Here is a 27,844-nt window from a genome sequence, read left to right on the forward strand (position 1 = left end):
AAGTAGGCTTGGTGCACAGTGAAGACTAAGAATTAGTTATTGTTGCCGATGTTAGCAGGTAGCTCCATCACAAAAGGCCTGTCTTCTTTCTGCCACCGTTATGGAACTCAACCTCCATATTATAAACTGAGTGTGCAGAACTCTTTCTATATGGATAGCTTCCCCACTCCTGCCAGCTACTGCAGCAGCTGGTAGCAGGATAAAGAAGATAATGCCTGCAGCTATAATTATTATTCAATACCCTTCCTGACATCCTACTACTTCTCAAAGTGGCAGTCATGTTGATCGTGTATAAAAGTTAGGTACAAACTTTGGTTGATCATTCTACAAAACTTTTAGCTGGGGGGCCAGGAGTTTGGCCTAGCAATAGAGTGCTTACCTTGCATGCAGAAAGCCAGAAAGTAGTGCTGTGGCTCAAGTGGTAGAACTCTAGCTTTGAGAAAGCTCAAGGACAGTGCCAGGCCCTGAGTTCAAGTCCCAAGACTGGCCAGAAAAAAAACCCAAACAAACAAACAAACAAACAAAAACCTTTTAGCTGGCATTTCTGAAAGAAAAACAAAAAGGTTTCAACATAGAGATTTGATACAAATAGTCTGTCTGGGAGTTGACTACAAAAATTATGGTCAGTGAATGCGGAGGTGAGACAGAGCCAGGGAAAGGGTGAGGAGGTATTTATTAAACACATAGATGGTAAGAATCAAGCCTGTTTTCCCAGGATTGACACAATTTGATATAGATAGCATATGACTCTCAAACTCCTCCAAAGTGACCCAAACTGCCATGTTATCAATAGGAATAGATGATGAATAGTCATTTCAAACACACGTGCTTCTGCCCCCACATCTACAAAATGACCCTGTGCTCATACAACATGTACATACTATACACACACGTGTATACACATACATATATCCCATGTCTTTGGTTGTGTTTCCACACATTACCCTAATTTTCTATTCAAGGAGTTAGTTGTGGGATTTCCCCAGGCTTTTCAAACTTGCACTTATGTCAAAGCCAACTTTCAAATCTAAACTCAAGGGCATTAGACTGTGGATCCTTCGTTGATCTCTACCTCCCTCCCTTCAGCAGGTAGGAACCATTCTAGAAAGCCATTTAAAATATTCCCTTCATTTCTGCTTTTCTTCCCAGATTGTATTATAATCCATCCTCTAATTTCTCAGGTCTTACTTGTCTTCACTGCTCCAGAAACACCTGACCTGAGATCTGGAATCAGAAACTTAGCGTTTAGTTCTATTCCTTTCCTTACAAGCTGAGTAACACTTTTTCTTATGTACAAGAGGACTTCTAATAACTTATCTTGCCATATCTACTACCTCACACCTGCAATCTGGGCTACCCACGAGGCTGAGATTAAGGATCACAACTGGAAGCCAGAAGAAAACTTCTTGAGTCTCTTACCTCCAATTAACCAGAAGTGTTGTTATGGCTTAAGTAGTACAATACCAACCAGCCTTGAGTAAAAAAGGGAAAGGACAGCCAGGACCCAGGCCCTGAGTGCAAGCCCCAATTGCACACACACACACACACACACATACACACACACACACACACGCATGCATGTACTCAAGCTTCTAACAGGAGTATGCTGGGCAAACATACCCTAGCACATAGTTATTTTTTGCCATCTCAATTCAGTAAGTATTAAATGAATTTCTGTGTAGTGTCCAGAGTAGAAGCCTTTACTTCATTCATTCCTATTCATTCCCAGAAGTTCCTGGTTGTGGTGCATTCCTCTAATAGCTCCCTCGTTCTCCTGCTTTATTTTATCTTCCATCATTTGATGACCTACACACTGCAATCTAGGCTCTATAGGCCAGTAAGCCTAGTGACCTTCAGAACAATCTAAGCAAGTGATCAAATACTTGATTGGATTCAATTTACTGAGGAACAGAATATTTCTTGAAGAAAACCAACTTGACTTGACCAATAGCTCCAAAACTACACATTATTCTCTCTCCACTTCTAAGAATAACCACAACAAGAAACCAAAACATACCTGCAGTAGGAAAAATTAAACTATCACATGGAGAGTTGAATACTCAACTGATTAGCACAGACTCTTGCTGTATGCTTTTCCCTCTCATCACTTCCAAAGAAGCTGTATCCTCTCCTCTGTTCACCCATACATTCATACACTTAAATACCACATAGTTAAGATCCTGGGCTAGGTGGTAAGTACACGGTCTCCCTCAAGAGATTTTTCAAACTAGTGGTAGAGACAGCCAAGCAAACCTTTCTTTGCCAGTATTTGAAGTGATGGAGGGGAATGAGATGTGGGTTGATAGAGGGTTCTGTGGGAGGGAATGCTGCTAAAATTAATATGATATTGAAGGTAAGGCTGTCACTCAGATTTAAATGATAGAGGATTACAGACAAGACAGAAACAGAGGAAAATCCCTCTTAAGGCTGGAGATAGGAGTGAAAGTAGAAGTGCAGCTGGAAAAGGTACGCAGAACTCACCTAGCAAGAGACTTTTAAGCAAGCAGAGAAGCGGATGGATGATGAAGAACTTCCCAGGATCTCCAGTCCTAGGGGTAACAGGAATCTGATGTCACTCTTGGGCATTCAGGGTACACAGAGAAATCAAGAGCAGTGAACAGCTCTTAACAGCTTTGGCTCTAAAGAAACATGAAGTACCTAGAAGAAGGAATAGCAGAAAATGTGATCTGATTTCCTATTTCTTAGCAGTCACAGTTTAGTGTATAGCTAGCAGAGGTGGACGTCTCTGGGCAGCAGGTTAGACTGTGTAAAGAAAATTGACAAGGGTTTTAGTAGACAGCTGATTGATGATCCTATTCCCAACTGTTGTGCCGCAGCACTTGTTGTGTTGCTGACTCTGTGATTTTCCCAGGATTTAGTTTAGATCTGTTCAGAAAATCTGAAGGCTTTCTGGTGGCCAACCCATGCATCCTCCATTTGTACAGATATGAACCATCACACCTGTGGTCACCTATGGAGTTATTACAAAAAATGGTATCTTTGGGCCAGGAGCATGGCCTAGTGGTAGTGCTTGCACAAAGTCCTGGGTTCGATTCTTTGGTACCACATACATGGAAAAAGTCAGAAGTAGTATTGTGACTCAAGTGGTAGAGGAATAGTCTTGAGAAAGCCCAAGGACAGTTCCCAGGCCCTAAGTTCAAGCCTCAAGACTGGCAAAAAAAAAATGGTATCCTTTCTCTATTTCTTGTTTCAGCTTCCTGTTGTTTTTATTCCACTGACTATTCCAGAGGATTGTTTGTGACTTCAGACCATAGTGTGCTGGGAAACTAAAATAACTGGGCAAGGGAAAGGCTGGGTAATGCAGATTGAAAAAAAAAAAAGGGAGGGGGCCCTTTTCAGCTTGAAATCATGGAGCTGGATCAGCCCATTGTTTTTATGGAAACAAACACTAGCAACAGCCTGTAAGAAATCGGTCACAGTTTAGGGAATATGTTACATGCAGGATAAATAACAATGGTCTAGAATATCAGACCAAACTCTCATTCTTCATCTCTGGTTCACACTCTTGTCTCCCAACACAGACTAATCAAAAGAAGCCTCTTCCACTCACCATCACTCTGTGTACATTTCCCCCAGATCTGGTATTCATATGAACAATACGGTTTATTTGTATTTCAGCACCAAATTGGAAAGATGACATCATTCCTTTACAGTCTTTATCCCATGACATGCCTACTCTCCAGCACTTCATTTCAGCAGACACATTTAGGAATGCATGCAGCATCTTGTTTGGCTTGTGCATTCTTTTATGGGATACAGTTCAAAGGTAGGGAACTTTAGACTTGTTGCTGGTAAGAAAATAAGTTCATAAAATCACAGGAGCTTCTCCAAAGGATAAGGACATGATGATGTTTACAAGAGCAGAGTTATCATTTGTTCCTTTAGGCTCCATTATTTATTTGTGGGTGAGTCCCTTTGTCTTGACCATCACAGCTCCCTTCAGGCCCTCCATTTAGAAGAAGCCATTCCAGATTTATTAGTGCATGAGTTCAAAAGTACGTTTTCTGTGACAACACTGGAATTTTAGGTGTGAACACTGAACTTTGGAGCCTTATGTCTAAGGGCAAGAGGGTAAAGGGGGAATCTCAGAACTTGGCCCACAAGGACCGAACTGCCCTGCGCTTTCTCACAGGCCTATCTTGTCCATTCTGTCTTCTGACACATTAAGTGGATAAGTGAAGAATGGAAATGCTATCAGCTGCCAAATGTTGCCTGGGATTTTTTTAATTTAATTTTTAAGTGGCTCTTTCCCTATGTTTTTATTGTTCTTATCATATACATGCATCTTTTTACATCTGCTCTGGGACCTTGCAAATATTGTACACATTTTAAAAGATGGACTGAATAAATCATGAAACATCCTTTGGCAGGTAGAACTGGGATGTGAGGTGTTTCCAAAACTTAACAGAGCTGAAGCATTTATGGGAAAGCTGTTTCTACCTGTTGAATTGTTTGCCTGTTCAGCTAGCAACAAGGCAATGGGGGAAAAAGCTTAGTATTAGATGACCCAAAAATCCCTATGACCTATGTCAAAAAAAAGACTCTGGAGGCTGTAATCTATGCCTTACTTTTCTGGCTGCCAAATAAGAATAGTAATAATTCCTCCCAGGAAAGTTTTAAGTATAAGTTTATACATGAAAAACACTATAAGAATGTACTATGTTAGGTCCAGAATTCTCTTTCTCAGTACAGAATTATTTATATTACATAATAAAACTGGCTTGTTGGAGGCCTTGCCAGCCCCTGACTTCTGGCTCCCTTGAAGTTCTGATGGCTCCTTGTCATCTTGAACCACCAATGGGACTGTTATGGCAATTCACTCAATGTCCTCAACTTTCCATGACCTTCCCTGCTGAAAACAAACATGCAGCTCCTCTCTTAGCAAGAAAATCATGACCTTTGTTCTTCCAGTCACTCACAAAAGCAACATGTACATGGATCTCCCGAGGTAGACCTTGCCCTGGCTTCTGGGGAGAGACAAATGAATGAAGAGACAACCTCAAGACTGTCTCCCACCTGTCAACCACACAAGCACCCATGGTCAGAGAACCATCATGATAAGTCAAGCAGTACCTGCCATCCACCCCAAGGAAAAGGCCAGGGAAAGCTATTAGAGCTGGAGACTTCTGGAAGAAAGAAAGAAAGAAAGAAAGAAAGAAAGAAAGAAAGAAAGAAAGAAAGAAAGAAAGAAAGAAAGAAAGAAAGAAAGAAAGAAAGAACTAGAAAAAGAGAAAGGGAAGAAAAAGGAAGGCAGAAAACAATGCCAGTGAGATACCAAAGTTAAGGTGCAGGTTGGGAGGCAAAAGAGACATTATTGACAAAGGAAAAAGCATGCATAAAAAGAGAGATTTGTGTCATACAGTGAATATCAAGAGCACAGTTGTTTTTTTCATATATTTTTATTGTAATTAATAGAAGGGTTACATTATATTCGCCAGATAGAAGGTGCATTACTTCACATACATTGATACCCTTTCTCATGTCTCAGTCCCCATTTCCCCCCACAACCCCACTGCACATCTTGTTTTCCCCCTTCCCTATCCAATTTCAAATAACCAAATACAAATATATCCAATATATCAGATAACAAAGTGAGATACTGTAACAATATGAGATAACCAAGGGATAGCAAAAGAGATGAGAGATAGCATAGTACATTAAGGACAACAATCACACATTATATGGCTTTTATTTCTGTATCCTAGAGGTCCTTTTGTTTAGCGTCATACTATATGGCCTTATGTATCTAGGTCTTGCTCTATTGCAAATCTCTGCTATGAGAGCCCAAGGTTTCTACTGATTATGACAAATGAGGGAAACCATTGAGCCTATGTTCCTTTGAGTCTGGCTTACTTCACTTAATATGATTTTTTTCTACAAATGGGGCGATGTTGTTCTTTCTGACAGCAGCATAGAATTCCATTGTGTATAAATACCACATCTTGTTGATCTACTCATCAACTGAGGGACATCTGGGTTGGTTCCATATCTTTGTCATGGTAAATAGTGCTGCAATGAACATGGTTGTGCTAGTGGATTTAGTATGTCCTTGTTTCTGGACGATTGGGTAAATGCCAATTTAGTGGAATTGCTGGGTCATAGGGGAGCTCTATGTTTAGTCTTTTGAGGCACTGCCACACTGCTTTCCATAGTGGTTGAATGAGTTTGCACTCCCACCAACAGTGTAGCAGTGATCCCTCCTGGCCACATCCCATCCAGCATCTGTTGTTATTAGTTTTCTTGATCCTGGCCATTCTAACTGGAGTGAGGTGGAATCTTAGAGTTGTTTTGATTTGCATTTCTTTTATGACCAGAGATGTTGAACATTTCTTCATGTGTCTATAGGCCATTTTGATTTCTTCTTCAGAGAAGATTCTCTTTAAGTCTTTGGTCCATCTTTTAATGGGATGGTTGTTTCTTTGGAGATTAGTTTTGGAGTGATTCAATTTTTTGAGCTGTTGATATATTTTAGATATGAGGCCTTTGTCTGTTGTATGGTTGGTGAAGATCTTCTCCCATTCTGTAGGCTTCCTAATTAATTTACTAGCTATGTCCTTTGTCATACAAAAGCTCTGCAGTTTGATGCAGTCCCATTTATCCAGCCTTTCTCTGATTTGTTGGAGCACAGTTGTTTTAATAGCATGTGAAGTCTATTGCTCATTATGTAACAGGCTTGGACACCCGAAATCATTCATGTCATTTGTTCCTCACAGCTGATTATGGCCATAGGGAAATTTAGGTTTAGGAACAGTTAGCTCTTTTAAGGTAACATAACCAACAAAGAGGAGGAGCGATACTTGATTCCAGGAAGTCCTCTTGCTAAACCCATACTCCCTGACTTTCTGGTCAGCTCAGTTGAATCTGCTTTTGCTAGTGATCTTTAGTCGTTGTTTATCTTGATACTATAACTCTGTTAAGTCAGTTCATCTCTGGGTCATTTCTTGCCCTGGAAGGCAGTGGGGGCAGTGAGGGGGGGAGGGGAGGGGTTAACCGCACATCTAGTAGACTGAGTGACAAACATCATGGGGTGTAAACTTCAGTTCTATCCACTTGTTCCATCGGCTCAGTTACCTCAAGGAACAATGTCAACTGCAAGAAAGTCTCCGGATTTTTACATTTGCTCTTAAGTGGACTTCCTGCCTCCTCTTGTGAGACAATTGTCTATAGTTCTATGTTGCCACCCAGACCTTTCCCAGCATTCCTTCCTTCTCTGGCTTTCTCTGTGATGTAGGATGTGACCATTGGCACTTTGAGATCGTAAGCTTACTCTGGATCTCTGTGTTTGCTTGCTAATGTCGAGCCAAACAGCTCAGTAGATGTACTTTTGTTTCCCTTGTAAATCACAACAGGAAGTACGTTGACATGTACACAGCGCAGTCTTGAGAGTGTGACAAAGCCTCTTTCACCAAGTCAAACGGTGTAATTCCATCTTTATTAAATTTTTATTTGATTCAAAATGAGACTCCTGGATTAGGAATAAAGGCAGCCCTCTAGATGCTGTCATTATTCCCGAGTCTCTTTGGCTTGTCCTCCAGCTGCTGATGGAATCTCCCCTGGCTTTCGTTGTGCGCAGACTCAGAACAGAATGAAGCTGATGGCAGACAGCTATGACGAAGACCACCACCACTACCACCACCACCACCACCACCACCACCACCGCTCTCCTGGGAGGTCCCAACATTCCAGCCACAGGCCCTCTCCAGACCAGGTCAGTTTCATCGCCGCCTACCTCCACGACTCCTCTTACCCTTTGGATATTTTCAGATAAAATAAATCATCCTCAAGAAATAATAAACAGCATAAAGTGATATGTTCTTTGAACTGAAACTAATAGCTTTGGTATTTATTTCCATCACTCAGAGAATCTAAATGTTTTCCTTTCTCCTTCCTCTTTCAGGTTTTGTCTTTTCTTGTTTATGTTATGTGTTTTCTTTCCTCCCCTCCTTTCTTCTTTCATAGATATGTAGTGTAGTGCTGGCTTGGTATCTATCTAATGGTGGGTTACTTTGGAATGTCTCTTTCCCTGTTTGAAAAGAAAGCACTTTGTTTCCGTGAGCTTGGCAACCAAAGACGCCCTGAGTTTGCTGAGCTCCTTCCTAGAAAATTCCTTAGTGATGCAAATTAATGGTGGAGTAAAACACCAAGAAGAGAAATCCATTTTGCTGGCTTTTCAGCCAGGGAAGTCAAAGAGTGCGGTTTATTTGGTTTGGACCCTTTGACTAAGTAAAGCAAGTGAAAAGATGGATTGACCCAAACAAAACCTACCTACAGTGTTCAACTACTTTCACATTCACTCACCAAGTATTAACTCTTGTAAAACTCTTGAAGGTATATCCTGTGCAAATTAGGAAATCAGGTACAAACAATCCAAATAATATGGACAATACTAGCAGTTGCTTTTTTTCTCCTTACCTTTTATCCTTTTGTGTGTGCGATTGTAATATAATTTATACAATTCAGTCCAGTAGGGGTAAAATATTAGGCATGGAACCATCTGGTAAGTATGGATGCCTTTGGACATGGAGCAAAAGGCTAGGTAGAATTACCCAAGTGTGGAGGACTTCGATTGCTTGCAGGAGAAGAGGTGCTTATTATGCTCCTAAATTTTTGTCCAGATGACTCTTTTCACCTCCACTAATATCCCAGAGAAATGAAAAATCAATCTTAAAGATGTTTTACCAGAAGTACAACTCCAGGGGGAGCTATTTCTATAGAACATAGCATTAGAAGCTGGACCCTTGTGCTCAGAAGCATTTACCCTCAGAGGCTCCAATATGGTATAAGTTGTTCTTGTTGAACATCTGTATTTTTCTGAAGCTAAGTGCGGAAAGGCACCACTTCATTATTTTTAGCTCTCAGAAATGGCTTTTAATGATGCCATCTGAAAGTGAGGAGAGAATGATTTTTATGTCATTATCTCCTCTATTTGGTTTTTGTTTTCTTTCTGTGTGTGTGTGTGTGGGTGGGTGGGTGTGTTGGTCCTAGGGCTTGAACTCAGAGCCTGAGTGCTGTCTCTGAGATATTTTTCTTAAGGTTAGCACTCTACCACTTGAGCCAGTGCTCCATTTCCAGCTTTTTTGAGTGGTTAATTAGAAATAGGATTCCTCAGATTTTACTGCTGGGGCTTCCAACTGTGATCCTCTGAAAGCACCAGCCCCTAGCTTTCATTGTATATATCTGGTGCTCACTATCACAAGTACCCTACCTCAGTAGACCTGATATCTTATAACAAACAGAATCTCTTGACTCACTGAGTCTCTGCCCTTTGGCATACTGCCCTTTGCTTTTTGGCATGCTTCCATGAAGACTCAGAATGACGTTCTATTAGTAAGAAACTGGCAGACCTGACTTGGCTTTTCCTCTGAGCCACACATGCTGGTAGGCCACCCTGGGTTTCCCTTCACACACACACATTCCCCCCACCCCACCCCAGACAAAGCAGAGAGCACTAAAGAGCAAAAAGAAGAATTGGGAACAAAATGAGAGGAGTCAGTCAGAAGAGACCCTGCTGAGATAACAGCTCACTGGTTTAGTCTCAATACAGATTCCTGTACATACTCTAAATATGTCCTGCTGGAAATGGTCACCAGAGCACGTTGAGCTGCCTCGTGAATGATATTGCAGGAGATTTGGAATCACAGCTAGAATGTCTTACCTGCTTCGTTGGTCCTGTTATATTTCTCCACAGGCACTCAAGATTGTCCCAGACATGAATGATTGCTCAAGGGTAGGGCCCTTCCTAGAAGAGTTAGCATTGTCTGAAGAGTGTCTAGTTGAGGCATGACACTCAGACACTGATAGAGCTTTCTCATAGCTTATATCAAACGATGGTGGTGTATCTGACTTTGTTACCTGGAATATTGTATCTACATTTATGTGTTTATTTGAAATAGGGAAGGGAAGGGGGAAAACAAAATGATTGGGAGTGGGTAGGGAGAGGAAAATAGGGGACAAAAACATGAGAAGTAGTATCAAGGGCCGAGAAGTAATGTACCCATTACCTGACAAACGTAACTGTAATCTCTCTATACATTATCCCAACAATAAGATACAATTTTTTAAAAAAGAAGAAGATGGTGGGCTTCCACTGATGTGGATACCAGAAACAAACCATGAATGTAGAAGCTGGAAGCCTCACATCTTCTCCAATTTTACCTTGAAAATCTGGCTGGCATCCTGCAGCTACTCTTGTCAGCCAACACCTGGAGTTCAGATTCCATAATAGTCCAGAATTAGAGCCTGAGGAGGAGCATGAGCAGCAAGACAGAACCCTTGTCTTTAGAGAGCTGGCTGTTCAGTTTTAGCACAAGAATCGATTCTCATGTCTGGTTCAGTTCTTTCCTGAGTCAGGAAAATACACTTATAATTTAATTAGAGACCCATGACTTATGAACGTACCTTACAGTGAAGTTTATGGTAAAAGTGAAATGCTCTTTGGTCTGAACGATAACTTTTATAGTTTCGTTTTGTGTTTTGTTTTTGTTTGCCAGTTCTGAGGCTTGAACTCAGGGCCTGGGCACTGTCCTTGAGCTTTCTTAAGGGTAGTGCTGTACCACTTGGGCCACAGCACTATTTCCAGCTTTTTTCTGTGTATGTGGTACCAAGGAATCAAACCCAGGGCTTCATGCATGCTAGGCAAGCACTTTAGCACTAAGACATACTCCCAGCTCCAATTTTTATAATTTCAAATTGAAACAACCAAGGCTATCAGACTCTGTTGCTATACTAACCTTAATCCTAACCCTTTTCATTAGAAAAGAAAAATTAGACAAGGACTCCTAGTGTTAGATAAAGTTGTCTCCAGTAATGGAAATGGCTGGATCTCCTGGGCCAGACACCCCAAGTTTCCTCTGTAGAGGAAATGATTCCCTCCTCTGCACTGAAGACTTGAGGTCAAGTACCCAGCAATCTAAATATCAATATACTCGTTATTATAAAGCTCGGTCCCAGTGTGCAATGATTGTTAAAGGCTAGGAAGTTTTTGCCAATTGATTACAGGTCCTGTAATCATTGAACACTAATCAAGGTATAATCTATGTACACATGTGATAGAACTACTTCCTAGGACACAATGACATTCTCTACCAGTCTGAGATTGCACAGGGTCTTTACATGGATTCTTTTGGATAGAATTTCATCCAATGTCTATAATGTCCCTAAGTTAGGTAAGCTAAAGGAGAAAAATCCCAGCTCCCTTCCTGCTAGCTCGTCCTTCCCTCAGGGCTAGCCAACAACCTTTGAAGGAAGAAAGGCTATAAAGTATTGATTTTGCCCTTCTGAGCTTTATTAAGAAATCAAAACACATGGAATGAGGAACTATGAAAAAAATCAGCCACTTTGCTGTGTTTCCAGAGAAGCTTACTTTCCCTTAGGAAATTCAAATATTGCCAGGTACTTACAGAATTATATTCTTTTTCCATTTCTTTTTCTACCCCCCCTTTTTTTACTATGATTTTGATTTTTCCTCAAGAAAAGCTATATCCAAGTATTATTAAGTCCACACTAGCATTTCCCGAAGTAACTAAGAACATTAGTCCCAGGAGGAAAGTCTTGATACAAAGATTCAGGGGGAGGGGCAAAGAATTTGGAGGAAAAGTGCCGCATATTTTAACTCTCTCTTTGGGCATCCTGGTACAATTAGCAGGTCAAAGGATCTGAAAAGTCATACAAGAAAGAAAGCTCTCCAATTGTATTTAATCCAGCATTTCCCAGGCTTATTTGATCATGGATTATTATTTTTCTTTTCTAGTAACATCTGTGCTTTGCAAACTGGTGTTCTCAGAGTATCAGGTGAAAACAGAGACAATCTAGTTTCAAACAAACCTGATTCAGTTTCCAGCAGTGTTTTTCATCAAGAGGTAGTGGTTTTAGGTAGTCCTTTTGCCCAGTGCTTTTTGCATAACAGAAACTTGAAGTGCCTCTTTCATTCATATCCTGGGCTACCTTCATAAAGCTACCACAGCGGAGAGTAGTAAATCAGGCCACTCAGAGCTTGGTAGATCTCAAGGAAGGAAACTGATAAGGATGAAAACCCAGGCCAGGAAATCACAGGCAGCCATAAAGGATAGCCTATCAGCAGTTACAAAAGAATATGGAGAACGGATGGGGAATGGAGGGGGGTGGGATTTTGAGGAAGTTGTCAGAGAAGGCAGTGCAGTGTTGCCATCTGACACTCTAGCCTCCTACCTGAGAAAGAAGCAGTTACTAGCGAGAGGCCTATAACACCTGAGATGACTTTACCCATTAAATGTGTCCAAATAGAATATCCAGATAAAACCGAGTAATGACTTAGCAAACCCTTCAAGTTAGATTGTCAAGATAGGTTGTCACAAGGACAGGCAATAATATTTCCCATGACACAATAAAGGCCAGAGTAAACAGGACATGTGTTGGAGATAATATTATTAGTGACTTGATTTTATTAGCGATAACATAGGTTTTTGTTTGTTTTTTAACTCAGGGCCTGTTACATCCTTTGCCTAAGGCTTTATCACTTGAGTCATGCCTCCAGTCCCATTTGCTTGAAAGTTTTGTTGCTTACTTGTCTGTTTGTCTTAGGTAGGATCTCATGCTTTTTACTCAGAGATGACCTCAGACTGGAATTTTCCTACCTATGTCAACCACATAGCTGGGATTATACCAAGCTTGTTTGTTTGGAAAGGGTCTTGCTAACATTTTTGCCCCAGCTGGCCTCAAACCATTATCCTCCCATCTCTAGCTCCCATGTAGCTGAGATTATATGTGTGAAGCACTATGTATGTCTAGCCCCTCAAGATTCATTTTTTTTTACAAAGCCAAGAGGAAACTCAACTTCTCCTGAGTGCCCTCTCATCTGTCATTATCAGTACCAGCTGTCATTTCCTTTAGATTTTAATCCTTTCTGCCTTCTAGTCTATCAGTGATACCAAGCTTTTCTACTGTCCTTTGTGTAGGCATCATAAACATTTCCCTGCCTCAGGAAAGGTCAGATTTAGTAAATTCTTTACACTAGCTCCAGGTCTGATCAAGAAGAAGGCTTGGTGTAAGAGTGAGCTTGTGTTCCATTCAAGCCCCATCAGAACAGTTCAAATTGTTCCATATGCCTTTAGAAGTCAGATTTCTATTTGGGGTATTTATCTAGGTCTCTAAGGGGCAAGATTTCCTGCCTCACCTACTAATCTAAGGGCCTCTGCACACGCAAAGGCCTGAGCAACTGAGGCCACCAGAGCTAAATGGAGGATGCAGCACTTGGCCAAGCTCTGCCATCTAGTCAGCCAGGGTATACATTTAGGTAGTAACCAACTCATGGCAGAAGGTGAGTTTTCCACTTTGCATTCTCCACTTGAATCTGCTCTACAGATCTAGCCCTAGAAAATTGATCTCCTAGTTATAAATGTTACCGATCCACTTTGCAACTTCCAGAATCTGTCTGCAGATAGAAAGAAATAAGGATCACTGGCCCTTACTGTGTGGTCCCAGTGTGTGTTGGCTCTCAGCCAAGATGTGAGTTTCTATCACTCCACACATTTCAGAGTACTGAATTTCCACTTCCATTTTCTGCTGAAAATTCCATAATATTCTTTTCAGGGCTAGTGTCATTTTGCCTTGAGCCATCCAATAACTTGATCTCCAAAGAACTTAGACCTACATTTACTCTTCTATTCAAAGTGAAGGTCACCAGACAGGCACACAGATGATATTTCAATATACAATAAAGTGATCTCAGTGACCCAACACCATGTTTGTTTATTTCTGTGAATTGTTTTTACATGTAAGTTGATGGATACACAGAAAACCAAACCTATGATCTACTTCAAAGAGGCTGCAGTGTTCTCAGCACATTTTGGGGAGGGGATTCCTGGTTCTAAAACATGCCTCCTGCCCCATCTTTTCATTGAATAATGAGCCTGAATCTCAGGAGGTTAAAGCAGGATCCCTGCCCCAACACCCTCCTCCCTCTCCAGACCACACACCCTCGAGCCTTGGGTACTTGATCCTAGATAGTGTGCTGTAGTTTATTTCCACGGGAGAAGGATTTCTAGCCATTCCTAGAAGTAAGCCTTCACTGAGCTATGGTTGAGGGTAGATGACATCTCTAAGCCCTATTTTCTTCCTGATTTCATCTGGCAGGTAAAATCCTCCTGTTTTTCTCCTTTATTTTGTGCACAGTTGATAAGGATTTGGTAGTCCCTGGATTCATGTAGACACAATAGCCCCAGCTGCTGTCTCAGGGCCTTGTGACCTCTCCGAAATAAAATCAGGAGATTTCATTCATTCATTCATTCATTCATTCATTTATTCATTCATGTATCTTTTTGTGCCAGTACTGAGGACCTTGTGCTCTGTTTTAGTTTTTTATTTTTCCACTCAAGGCTGGTGCTCTAGCACTAGAGCCACAAACCCCTTCTTCTGACTCTTTACTGGTTAACTAGAGATGAGTATCTCAGATTTGTCTTCCCAGGCTGGCTTTGAACCTTGGTCCTCATATCTTAGCCTCCTGTGTAGTTGCTGGTGCCCAGCTTTCTCAGAAGATTCTAGAATTCTCCTTTACCCCCAGCCCTTCTGCCATGGGCTGCATGGAGTGAATGATGGGTGCTGAGCTTTCTTGCACTGTCACCAGCAGATGAATCCTAGCAGAACATGAGTTGATGTGCTCCATTGTCCTCAGAAGATAGATTCTATATGTAGAGTTGTTATTCCTAGCTTATGCATAGGGAAGAAAAAAATAGATTCTAATGTTTTGAGGTTAAATGAATGTGGGACAAATGTATACATCGTGTCTTGTGTGTATATATGTATGTATCACGATATGTCAGATGAACTGAGTACTTCCACATATGGAAGAATTTCACAAGATCATGTTTATTAGGGATTTCTCTCTTTAACTTCCCTTGAGTACATGTTTGAATATACATTACATATGTGTCCACATATACATATACATGTGCATGTGGATGTAAATGTTTTTGTTTCCTACATATTGTGTGTCAGAACTTACCAAAGCAGAGTTACAGAACAGTTTTAAAAGAAAGTAATTTCTAGTCCCCCTCAAGTATAAAATAATAAGCAAAGTTATATGTCTTCGGCTTTAAACACCATCCAAGCTATTATGACGAAAGCTTTCCTGAGTAAGACTTGGTAGATTTTCCTTTCTTTTTTCCTTCCTCCTTGCCTTCTTTCCTTGTTTTTGGATTGGAAGTTTAATTTCAAGGCCCCCTTTCTGAAAGAAGCCTTGACTTTAGGCTTCTTCCAGGGATGAAGACTATGAATTTAACAGCCCATAAAGAGCACTCTTGCTAGTGCTGATGTTTATTGGTTGGGGGAAGGGTTCAGAGTTGTTCCCCATCCGGGGTCAAATCTCCTCAAAACTGGAGCCAGTGCTCTTCTGGCCATGATTTTGGGAAGAAAACCTGAGCCACCTGTCCCTTTCCCACTATTTCTTTGGTCACAAGTGTATTGGAAAGCACTATGTTCAAAACCCAGCCGATGACACAAAAATACATGTGAACCCTCGAAGATCAACGCCTCCCCCCAAAAAAAACCCCCAAACCACTCAAATGTGAACCAGATAGCCCATGTGATTTCTCACCATTGCGAAATAAAGATGGCAGTTTATTTGTGTGCTTGTTTTTAAGAGCAAACACTCTTGAATGACCCTCTGTGAGGCCACTGGTAAAGAAGGAAATGAGGACAGATGTCTGAAGTACTGCTGTGTGAGGTGTTTAACTGCCCCCTCTCTCCCCGAGCAGTTAGTTACCTGCTCACCCAGCCATCACAGGCCTCAGCAGAAGGAGGAAAGCTTGGAGAGAAGCCCTGGGGAAGCTGGCTTGGCAGATGAGCAGGTTAGAGCCAAAGCTCTTTAATCTGGGTGTGATGTTAATTCCTTCCTTGCAAGCACTTTGGGCATAAGGTGATAACACTGGGGAGTGTCTTCCTCTACAAGGGGTGAGGGGAGAAGGAGGGGATGACCAGAGCTTCTTAATGCATTTAGGACCCTCTGATTAGAAAAGAATTTTTACTTGAAGGTGTCTTGAGGCTCTTAAAAGATTTCTGTCCTACCCTATTTGGGGTAAAGTGTTTTTCTCCTTCTTTCCCTGATTTATCTTAAGTTTTCCACATTGTGTATAGTATTAGGGTTTCATTAAGAGATTTGTGGCAGTGTCTTTGAGTCAATAGAGGTTTTCAGACACAGCCTGCACTCCTCTGCTTGTAGGTGGAACTCATCTTGGCAACATCTGAGGCTTGATGCCTTTTCAACTCCCTCTTAATCCAGTCACATTTGTCTGACAGACAGCACTTGGGCTCTCCCATTGAAAAGGGGTAGCCAACCTTGAAATGTTAGGAAACAGTGAAATCCATTTTATATTACTAAACAGAATTGCTTCTCACTCTCTGCTCCCTTTTTTTCTCCCCCATCGTACACATACTTGCTCACTCTCTTTCTCTCTCCACTCCTTCCCTCCCTCAAACTCATGTAATAAGGATCATGCTTGACTTCTACTCTCCAGGCATTTACAGCTCACCAAAGATAAGGCAACAACAGAGGAAAAGGAGTTCAAAGCATCTATCTGACATGCACTACACACACATGCAAATTCTGTTAGTTCAAAGACCCACCCTATTTGCAGAACAGTGGCACTTTTAACAGTTTTGGTTTGAAAAATCTGTCTATGTCTGAGCTAGATAAACTCTAGCATTGAACATCCCGGAGCCGCTGAACTGTTTAAAAATGCTTTTATTCATATCAGATAATCTTTATACATATCGGATTGCCTTTGACATTACAGTACTATCCAGTAACTTGTAGTAATGACTGTAGATTAACAAACTCTTGAATCCTACTAAAGGAATGATGTTACCCAGTTCTGTTTGTGAAAGTCCTTTAATTTTCACAGCAACTCTGTGAAATCTCAAAAATAGCAGACAGGTCCCATTTTCTTTCTTTCTCTTTTTTTTCCCTCTCCCATCACTCCAGTTTTGGGACCTGAACTCAGGGCCTGGGTATGGTCTCTTAGCTTTTTTTTTTCCTTTGATGTGGCATGTTAAGCCACAGCTCCACTTGTGGTTTTTTGGTGGCAAACTGAAAATAAGAGTTTCACAGACTTCCTGCTGTGGCTGGCTTTGAACTGCAGTCCTCAGATCTCAGACTCCTGAGTAGCTAAGATTATAGGTGTGAACCATTGGCACCCAATTCCATTTTTTTTTTTAAGCAGTATCCATTTTAAGACTAGAACGGCTAGGTGATTTGGTTGCCTACCAGTCAGGATATAGTAAAACCAGAATCATGTTAAAAACACAATTTTCACTGTGTTTAACAAAGCCAAGTGTTAATGACTGATGGATAAAGGAGTAAAAATAAAGCCTGTCTTCACTCCTACCTCTTTTTATAGTTATTTGGCAGTAGCTCAGCTTTTAGCAGATGTTGACTTAGAGCTTCCAAACACTAGTGTTGGCCAAAGTAGATCCTTCCAGCAGTTATATTGTCAGCTGGGTATCTTGGATCCTTCAGCTGAGATAACTAACTAGCACACTGTTGCAGAGAGTGGCTTGTCAGGATTTCTTCTGCCTGATGGAAATGTAAAACTACTTTCTTTAAGTCACCCCATAATGACTATGCTTGAAACTTGACCCACCTAAAGATGATGATCTAGAAATGAAGGAAAAGATCTTCTATAACATTGTAAACAGCTTGGCAAAGGGGGTTCAGGTAGTATGGTACTCCAGTGTGTCCTTGCTAAGAATTGATCCAGTGTTGGCCACTTCCTGTCAAGATGGCTGTTTGTTTCTTACAGTATGGACAATTCCATCATTTCCTACTCAGCCAGAGAAATCTCAGCTGTGAATATTTGGCTTAGAAAACTTCAATCAGGGACTGGTATAGTTGTAGATGGAGGGCAGACATAGTGGTGCATATTTGAGAGGAGAAGGTAGGAGGATCGTGGTTCAAGGCTGACCTAGACATAAAAGCTGTAAAAACATAGAAGGCATGGCTCAAGTGGTAAAGAACCTAAGCTAAGCTCAAAAAAATGTAAAAGCAAAACAAAATAGAAAAAAAATAAAGCAAAAGCAAAAGGATCAAGCAACTTGATCTTGACAATGCTGAGGAACTCTGGAATCCATTAAACTCTTGGAAGAGTTCAATCACTCATAAGAAGAACATAGCCTTCCATTTCATCTAGAAATATTTGTGGAACTTCCATATGGGATTTTGTGAAAAAAGAATGGGGTGTTGCCTTTCCGCTTAAACATTTTGAGATAAACTGTTGATCTGCCTCTGTCAACAGCTCTCGACCTGTGAGGACCTGTTTCTTCCAAATGCCACAGGAACCAGGCTCAAGTTGTAGATCGTTTCCAGTCAGCATCTTCACCAGCTGTGATGAGGGCAGTGCAGAATAGCCCCGAACTGAGCTGAGAGGAACCAGTGAACACCACTCAGAGCCCAAATGAGCTCCTTCTGTGATGTCAGCTCATCTGACAGAGCCAGAAGGGTGCAGGATTATGGGTAGACAGGTTAGGATTTGATCTTGGCTCCATATGCTTTGCCAAGTATCCTGTGGAGAACTAGCTGACCTCCCTCACTGCTCTGTTTTACACAAAGAGCCATCAGCACTTGTGTTTTAAGGCCACATTGAGACTTAGTGGATGTAGAATGCTCTCTGTGGCTCATACCTGCAATCCTAGCTATTCAGGAGGCTGAGATGTGAGGATTGTGATTCAAAGCTAACCCAGTCAACGGAGTCTTATCTTTAACTACCACCAAATAGGTGTGCCCAAAGGGGTAGAGATTAGCCTTGAGCAAAATAGTTCAGGAACAGCACCCACGTCATCTGTTCAACTCCCAGTGCAGACACAAAAACGCATGGCTTGTTAGCATTCTTTCTAAGCTAGAAGAGTTGGTACTAAGTGCTGGCATCTCTTTGGCGTGCAATAGAAATACATGGACATTTTCCATTCAACAGAGCAGAAATCAGATGTCCAAACCTAAAGTAGCCTCCTGTTCTTTGCTAATGGGTCTTCACAGACTATAACAAATACAAATCACATAGGAATATAGGAGCTCACATTTATATCTGACCCACTATCTGAGCAGAGATACTCATGGGCTAAGCATTGCGAGAGGCAGAGGAGGCACAAAGAAAGCAGCTTCTAGAGAAGTTTGGACTTGAACTGAAAGAAAGCTCAGTGCTCTGAAAAGAAGTGATATCTTTTCTTCCTCTATGATTTCTTTGAGCATCCATGCCTGTCCTTTCTCAACTGTGACTAAACCTACAGCTAGACATTATAAAAGGATTTGCTCTACTTCAACCCAAGCTCAGGGAACAGCGTATTTCCCACACTGTGACCCTGTTATTGTGACTTGAACAGCCAAGATTTTGCAGTCCTAGGGCGTGAAATTTCAGAGGATCGATGAACTACAGTAGGGGTAGGTGTGGGGGTGGAATTGCCTATACAGTAGACTATATCACTAGCATAACTGCCCTGAGGGACACTGGCTAAGTTTCTCTCAAAGCACTGGGCCAAGTGGAAATAACTCTCCCATGAATTCACATTCCTGTTTTTGTTTGTTTGTTTTCCCAGTCCTAGGGCTTGAACTTAGGACCTGATCACTGTCCTTGGGCTTTCCTCAAGGCTAGCAATCTACCATTTGACCCACAGCACCACTTCTGGCTTTTTTTCTATGTATGTGGTACCAAGAAATCAAACCCAGGTCTTCACTGCATGCTAGGCAAGCACTCTACTATTAGGCAAAACTCCTGGCCCTTCACATTTCTGTATAGCAAGGATAAGTACAAGTAAAGTCCAAGCCTGTAAGGGCTCCAGGAAGAACTTAGTCTTCCAGTATCAAGGAGAATAAAGCAGTCTGTCAAATCAAAGAGAAGTGCAGGGGTAACCAATGATGAGCTCGGGTTTGCCTGTTGCTATATATAATATTTCAAATAGATAGCAATTAAGCATTTCCCCTGGACTGTTTATCATGTCAGCTTACCAACTTCCCATTTAGAGCTTCATTGCAGGGGCTAATAAATGACCCAAATGACAGCAAGTCCCTTGTTTGGTGACCTAATTCCTTTGCTTCTAGATCTTGTCATCAACACAGCCACGGTGAAGCAAGCCATCCACTGAGAAATTCTGGACCCAACCTAGGGATCTATATGATTGCCATTAAGGTCTGTCTGGCACAGGATTCCTGGAGCTGCACATACAGCCTGAGGATAGGGGAAGATTAAGCCCCACCCTCTCCCCGGCTACCCCTTCAGGCCTTGCTGTGTAGGCTGTCTCTGCTCTGGGCTTCAGTCCATCTTGGATGTTCCCAGCCTCAGACACTGGACAAAAGCACACAGATGACTGATGGACTAGAGGCTTCTTCAGATATTTTGGCAGCTTGTGGCAGAGCAATCACTCATAAAGCAAACACAAAAGCAAACACAAGGGATGACATACCAGAGGAGCCACTGCAGAGTAAATTTGGAAACAGAAAAACAAGGAAAGGAAAGGAAACAGATTCTCCCAGGCTTCGTAGATGCATTTTAAAACTAGTAGTATTTCCAAACAACCTCACATAAAGTGAGGATTCTTGTTTTGTTTTGCTTTTTCCTCCTTAGATTCACATTTCTGTGAGGTAAGGTGGCTGAGCAAATTAAAGTTTGCACACAGAGGAGTACAGCTACAAATGTTTGGAAACTCAGAACAACCTCTGAATAACTCATACTTTTTTTTTTTCCCACTCTTGCTTTACCTTTTTTTCCTTATGGCTGGCACTCTACCACCTGAGCCACACCTCCACACCTCTACTTATGGCATTTTGTTGACTAATTGGCGATAAGAGTCTTATAGACATTCCTGAGTCTCCTGGCTTTGAACCGTGGTCCTCAGATCTCAGCTACTTGAATAGCTGGGATTACAGGTGTGAGCCACTGGTGCCTGGTCACTTCTGGTTTTGAATTCTCCAAGTAGACACTCAGTTTGACACAAATCACTTGGTGATGATGGTCATTCATGTTATACTATGAAGACAAGAGAGACCACCACTTCCCTTGCACTTTCTTTTAAAAACTTGTTAAAGTTTTTTTTTTAACCAAACTTTTAAAACTGCATAATATTCTGAGTTCACGAAAGGAATTTACCCACATTTCTGCTATGTTAAATGTTAGCAAAGTTTATATTGGACTGTCATATTTCTTTACTTTATTCACCACCATACAAAACGTCGATCTCAACATCTGGTTTTTAATAGCCCTCGACATCTGGGAGCTCCCTTTTATTGCTATGGCGAATAAGGAACAGTAGTGATATTGGCAGTGTATATTTTCAAGCTACAACTCCTGTCTGTTTCAATCATAATTAATTACCACTTTTTAATATATTTAATTTGCTAAAAGTGATTTGTATTAGACCATATTTCACTGTGTTAAGAAAGTGTTGGTAGGGCTCCATTGCAGAAAACCTACCTAGCACGTGTGATACCCTGGGTTCAATCCTCAGTACTGCTAAATAAACAAATAAATATAAATGCATAAATAAATAGTAAGAACAAAGGGAGAGGGAGTGAGGAAGAGATAGAAAGGAATTTAGGATAGTTTTATAGGAGAGCTCTTTTGATGGAAGTGTTTTCATTTGTTTCCCCCCCCCCCCGCCTTTTTTTTTCTTTTCTTTTGATTTCAACTTCAGCTAGGTACCAGTGGCTCATGGAGCTACTCAAGATGCTAAGGTCCAGAGGATTGCAGTTCAAAGGGAGACTTATTGCTAGGAGTGATGGCTCACGCCTGTAATCCTAACTACGCAGGAGGCCGAGATCTGAGGATTACAGTTCAAAGCCAGCCAGGACAGGAATGTGCATGAGACTCTTATCTCTAAAAAAAAATCTATTCAGAGGCCGGGAGTTTGGCTTAGTGGTAGAGTGCTTGCCTAGCATGCACGAAGACCCAGGTTTGATTCCTCGGTACCACATACATAGAAAAAAGCAGGAAGTGGTGCTGAGGCTCAAGTAGTAGAGTGCTAGCCTTGAGAAAGTCCAAGGACAGGACTCAGGCCCTGAGCCCAAGCCCAGGACTGGCAAAAAAAAAATCTATTCAAAAGCAAAACAAAACAAAAACATAATTGGTGCTGTGGCTCAAGGGATGGACTGCTAGCCTTGAGCAAAAGAAGCTTAAGGACAGTGCCCAGGCCCAAAGTGCAAGCCCCAGGACCAGAAAAAAAAAAAGTAGGGCGGGGTGAGGGGTGAGCCTTATTTAAAATTGGCAAGACTCCATCTTCAACACAACCAGCAATGGTAGTGTATCAACAGAGCAAGCAAGTTGAGTGTGTGAGAAGCCCTGAGTTCAAACCAAATCCTTATATGAATGGATTTGGAACAAACTACATCTAAACATGCTATTGGTTTTTAAATGCACAAGGAAATAAATTGCTTGTAAAGGAAGTTATTTTATAGCCATTGATGAATGGTTAACAGGAATCATGGGTTGAAATTTACAGAAACCCTTCTGCTTTTGTTTTGTGACTTTGGCAAATCTTAGTGTCTTTCTGTGCCTGGAGTTTTCCTACAGCAGCAAGTTTGGGGTTCCAGAACTCTATGATGAAAGCTAGGGCCTTTCTCCAAAGAAATATATTTATACATACACCCAACAGGTCTCTAGAATCCCTAACAACCACTTATGGATACCCTAACAACCACTTATGGATACCCTAGGGTGTCATGGCCATAAACTTCCCTTCTTTATTAACATGAAAGGAACATCAACTTTACTTTTCTCCAGAGACAGTGAAGAAGTTCAAATGTAAAAATACATTTTCCCTAAGTCATGTAAGGCAAAAGGGATGTACATTGCTAGGAACAATCATTAGATTGTTCACTAATAAATACACACTGGCAGTTTTTATATAAGAAGATTCAGCTGAAATGGTCAATGTAGTTTAGTTTTTTCTACCTAAATATTCCTCCTACCTAAACCATCATGTGAAAATTTGTACTGAGTTGTCCAATTCAGCTATGCAAATCTGTTGGTTGACTCAGATCCACTGGGAATTCTTTTTTTTTTTTTTTTTTTATGGGTACAGGTTCTTGGGCTTGAATTCAGGGTCTTATGCTCTTGCTTAGCTTTTTTTGCTCAAGGCTAGCATCCTGCTACTTGAGCCACAGGTCCATTTCCAGATTTTTGCTGGTTACTTGGAGATACCAGTCTCATGGATTTGTCTGCCTGGGCTGGCTTTGAACTATAATTCTCAGATTACAAGCATGAACTACCAGCACCCAGCTACCACTGGGGATTATTCCCCTTTGTGGGCCATGCGTCCCTCTGGCACTCTAGTGAATGCTCTGAACAACTCAGAACAGTAATGCATAAAATACATCAATTTTCAGAGGAAAGAAATGATGTTGCACGTTATCTCAAAGATTACACTTCTAGATCTTTGAGTAGCTAAAAGCTATCTTAGCTTATTAGCAAGAATTCATTGAACTAAGTGAAAGTACTATTGTCCTAACTGAAAGATGGTCAGATATTTGCGTTTTTATGAATGAACCTAATATTATAACAACTTAAGTAATGAAGATTCCAAATGTGAGAAAATGTTCCAAGATACTAATTTTGAAAGCACAAAAATGAACCATATGAAATTCCATTGGAAATCTATTTAATGACACTGCTCTTAAATTATATTCAAGCCCAGGACCTGGACCACTCAGTCTGACCCCTTTGTGTTGATCCATCCAGTAAACAGGGAAAGGTGCTCAAAATGTGATGATGGAATGGTGAATATGCTCCAACAATTTGCCTGCCTACTGATTGCCTCACCAAAACGGGAAAGTTGCCAGAGCCATTGTAGAAACATTTCACCCAGAATTCAGACCAAATTAGTATCAGCTTATCCACAGTTGAATACATGTTAAGTTAAATATAACTTCCTTTCCATTAGACTGAATTGAAAGCTTACTCTCTTTTTTTGAAAACTTATTTGATTCCAAATGTATAATCATTTCATGCAAATGTATAATCATTCTTCTTTTATGCAGAGAACCAAACAGACCCTGACAAAAAGAACACACATTTGAACCTTTGTTAAAAAACTAATATTAATTATCACATGGTAGAAAAGTTTCTTCCACTCAAGTTGATGGTGCTTTGACCTGGTTTTTAAGTTCTTCTTCAGCTTTTATTGATACTCTAAGCTTAAGAGAAATTAAGACTGTTTGATTACCCTAATTACTTTTCTACTTACCTTAAGGGTTTAACATCTACTTCTTAGGCATATGTAATTCCGATTGCATGCTTTCCAGAAAAATAATCATCTGCTACTACAGACTAATTTTAATCTTCTAATCCAATCTTGACAGAGTCAGAGCTGGGTGGGTGGAGTGTTTGGGTATGGGGTTGCCATAGATACAAAACTTGGTTATACAATTGACAAGTCGGTGATGTGGAACGTAAGTTACTGTGGATTTATTTTTTGTCCTCACTCTTTAAGATTAAAAAAAAATGAAGATTTGTGTGCCTTTCTGTGCATGTTGGTGTGACTAACCTTCTCTTCTTTCATTCCGGTGCTCCCTCCTCTCTGTACCTTCTTCCTACCTCGCGCCTGCTGCAGGATGATGAGGAGGGCATTTGGGCGTAGCCGGGCCTGTAAACCAAAGTTCCAGTTTTGTTTTGAGGGGTGAGAAACCATCTTTTATATCATTTTTTCCCTAAAGAAATGTATTGCATTTTAGTGTTGTATTGTGTGTGTGTTCCATTGTGCTAGCTGCTCTCTTTCGTGGTACCCTATGTTTGCTATTGTGTTCTGTGGACAGCTCAGAATCGTGTGTGTGTGTGTGTGTGTGTGTGTGTGTGTGTGTGTGTGTGTGCGCGCGCGCGCCTTGTACCATTCCCAAGATCCCCCACCATCCTACCTCACCTCCACACCCCACAATATTGCTCTGCAACTTTGGGGGGGGGCTGGGTTTAGCACGATTAAGATGTGTCTGTGTTATTTAAGAGGTAAACTCTGTCATAAGGATACATATGTGCTTTTTAAGGCATGATGGTCCAATCAGAAACTGTCACACTTCTTCGCAATGTACAGCCAACTGCTTGCTTTCACCAGATAATGCCAGTGTGAGAAAGACTCCCATGTCTTTCTGGTGTGTCAGATGTTTTGCAAGGAATACAGAATAAAACTGTACATCTTCATGGACAGCTGAGACTGTCATCTGCAAGGATTCCATGTAAATGGATTGTGCTCTTACTTTCATGGCAGTTCTGAAGAAAACAAGCACCAAGGCTTAGTCATGGTGAATGGATAACCTTACTTCCCTCAAATGAATGAGATGAGCTTTTATTAATATGAGCAGGTCTCTGTAGTATTGTTTTATCTGTTGCTTTCTTTGAAACATGCTTCTGTATTGCTTTGCATTCTAAATTATGCACAGTTCATGTTGCTCTTTGAAAAACAAACCTTTAGTTACAAAAACCCACCTTTGATGTTCATTCTTTCTGCATTATTATTAAGGAAGAGCTGGTATCATGGCTGCAAGGTTATACATGAAATGTTGAACTTTTGCAGCTTTTGCGTCTGGGAATCACACTTTGACTGTATACTGCTAGATTTTATAATATCAAGGCACAACTCTCTTCATGGAACATGCTGTTGAATTAAATGGCACTGCACATGACATTTTATTCAGAGCAAAGAATGTGGCAGATTGTGGGCCAGGATAATTATTTCTGGTCAAGAAAGATTATTCCACATATAGTTCTTAAATGCTACCGTGCTACAGAGCAACAGATTTGGGACAATCCATTGGGATAACTGAAAACGTGTACCTGTAACGTGCAATATGGTGTAATTGCACAAATTTTAACCAAGAACTGCTGGGGACATTTCCGCTCCTGAATTTCCCTTCTTTGTAGAATGTGCTATAGGTCTCCCAAATGGGTCAGATTTCTGGCTTTGATGGTACAGCAGGTAATACGCAAGAGCTGATTTTCAGCTAGAACATCTTTCCACATAGTTTGAATGTAATGCCTCTGGGCTATGGGCTGCAGATAGAGCCTGCTTCCTGTTCAAATTGGAGTGCTTGCTCTGCCTCTCCAGGGTAAAGGGGGGAGGTAGCAGCACTTTCTTCTTAAGGCTTCCGGATTCAGAGTGATTCCAAGGGAAGCTTGTCAGTATGTGGAGGTGGAGAAGCCAGAGCCACCTGTGTGGTTCTGTCAGACTCTCTCCCTGTCTAAGGAAAATTTGATGAGAAACACTGCTGTTACTCCTATAGAAACGCTAATGAAAGTGTGAATAGATCTAGGATAATATTCATTTATGATATTAAAAGGCAAACACGGGAGCTCTTCCCCAAGCTTAAACAGAACAAACACACCATTTGAGAGTGTTTGTAATGGAGAGTTGTGAGAAATATGGTTGCTGTCAGATATTGGTTGCTCATGCCTGCAATTCTAGTTATTCAGGAGACTGAAAACTGAGGATTATGGTTCGAAGCCATCCTGGGCAAAACAATCTATGGGAATTTCATCTCCAATTTACCAGCAAAAAAGCAGGAAGTGGAGGTATGGCTCTGGTGGTAGAACCATAGGCTTGAGTTAAAAAGCTCAGGGACAGCACACAGGCCCCGAGTTCAAGACCTAGTACTAGCAACACACACACACACACACACACACACACACACACACACACACACACACAGTGTGGCTCCTATTTAGCAATTTTAGGAATCGCTTTTTTTTGTCATAAGAATGTGTTAGGGTACTAGGGCCAGGAGTTTGGCCTAGTGGTAGAGTGCCTGCCTAGCATGCACAAAGACATGGGTTCGATTCCTTGGTACCACATACATAGAAAAAAGCTGGGAATGGGTACTGAGGCTCAAATGGTAGAGCTCTAGCCTTGAGAAAGTCCAAGGACAGTTCTTAGGCCCTGAGCTCAATCCCAGGACTGGAGAAAAAAAAAAGAATGTGTTAGGGTTCTAGGCTGCATTTGTCTCTTCTAAATAATAAAGATTTTTATTACTCCTTCAGAAGTTTCAGGACATCCTCCCTGCTGGTCCCTGAGATAGGATTTATGATGTCACTCGCAGGATGAAATCTGCTCTGAGACTCACAGCAAAAAAATCTTGCTGTGTTTAAGACGGGCATGGACAATGGTGTTAAGCCCTCATCTTTTTTATTTCTATACAAATTTTCCCCAAACACCATGCATCTCTGAAAGCAAGCGTCTTCAGAAAATTAGTCAATATATAATCCTACTTTAATATGTCATAATAAGTTTTATGGGCTTCTGAAGAAAACTACTTATCTTTCTTTATGACTCCTTTAAACAAGCTTGCTCAGATATCCTTAGGCTTTTAAAACCCTATCTTTAAGGATTTAAATAATGAGATACTGGGAGACCTTCTAGTTTTGAACAGCCATTGCATGTTTGAACTACATTACAATCTCTGAAGCCTAAGAAGACATTAAATTTATAACTAAAGATGGGTAATAGTCATACATTAAAAATTAACTGTTTTGAATGTTTTGATTTATGGCCCTTATAAAAGAAACATTACAACATGTTCTTTTACTAGGCATCAGTTATACGCTCATAATAGCACCAGAAAGCTTCACTTGAATCTGGAGTATGGGTGCTGAAATGAATCATCATTTAGGAGGGGTAAAATTCACTCTAACATTTTATACAAATTATAATTAGCATCACCACCCTGACAGCTCCTCCCTTTTTTGCCACGTCTGGATAGGAAGCCTTGGTACGATTTATTTGTGTCCCTGTGATCCTTCAAGGCTACTATTTTCTGAGTGTAAGGTGGACCAGGGAAAGGCTGCTTTCTAAGGACTTTTGGCAGCCATGAGATAACCTTACCCCCCTG

At 41.0% G+C, this 27,844-nt stretch overlaps 1 protein-coding gene across 12 annotated transcripts in view; it reads left to right on the forward strand.

Moving 5' to 3' along the window:
* Positions 1-27,844, forward strand: part of Erc2 (ELKS/RAB6-interacting/CAST family member 2) — a 909,407-nt gene that overhangs the window by 712,877 nt on the left and 168,686 nt on the right. For 11 of the 12 annotated variants that reach the window (XR_016533027.1, XR_016533028.1, XM_090320748.1 and 8 more), the window contains 2 exons: positions 7,595-7,729; positions 24,583-24,648. Coding sequence is in view for 9 of the 12 variants with exons in the window: in XM_090320748.1 (XP_090176874.1) it covers positions 7,595-7,729; positions 24,583-24,609 (162 nt within the window). In the remaining 3 variants the exon portion in view is untranslated. Of the gene's footprint in view, positions 1-7,594; positions 7,730-24,582; positions 24,649-27,844 lie in introns of those variants that run through there. The other variant, XM_090320806.1, reaches the window with a different exon arrangement.

Source organism: Megascapheus bottae, chromosome 2 (assembly GCF_031878675.1).
Source record: "Megascapheus bottae isolate mThoBot1 chromosome 2, mThoBot2.hap1, whole genome shotgun sequence".
Taxonomy (NCBI): domain Eukaryota; kingdom Metazoa; phylum Chordata; class Mammalia; order Rodentia; family Geomyidae; genus Megascapheus; species Megascapheus bottae.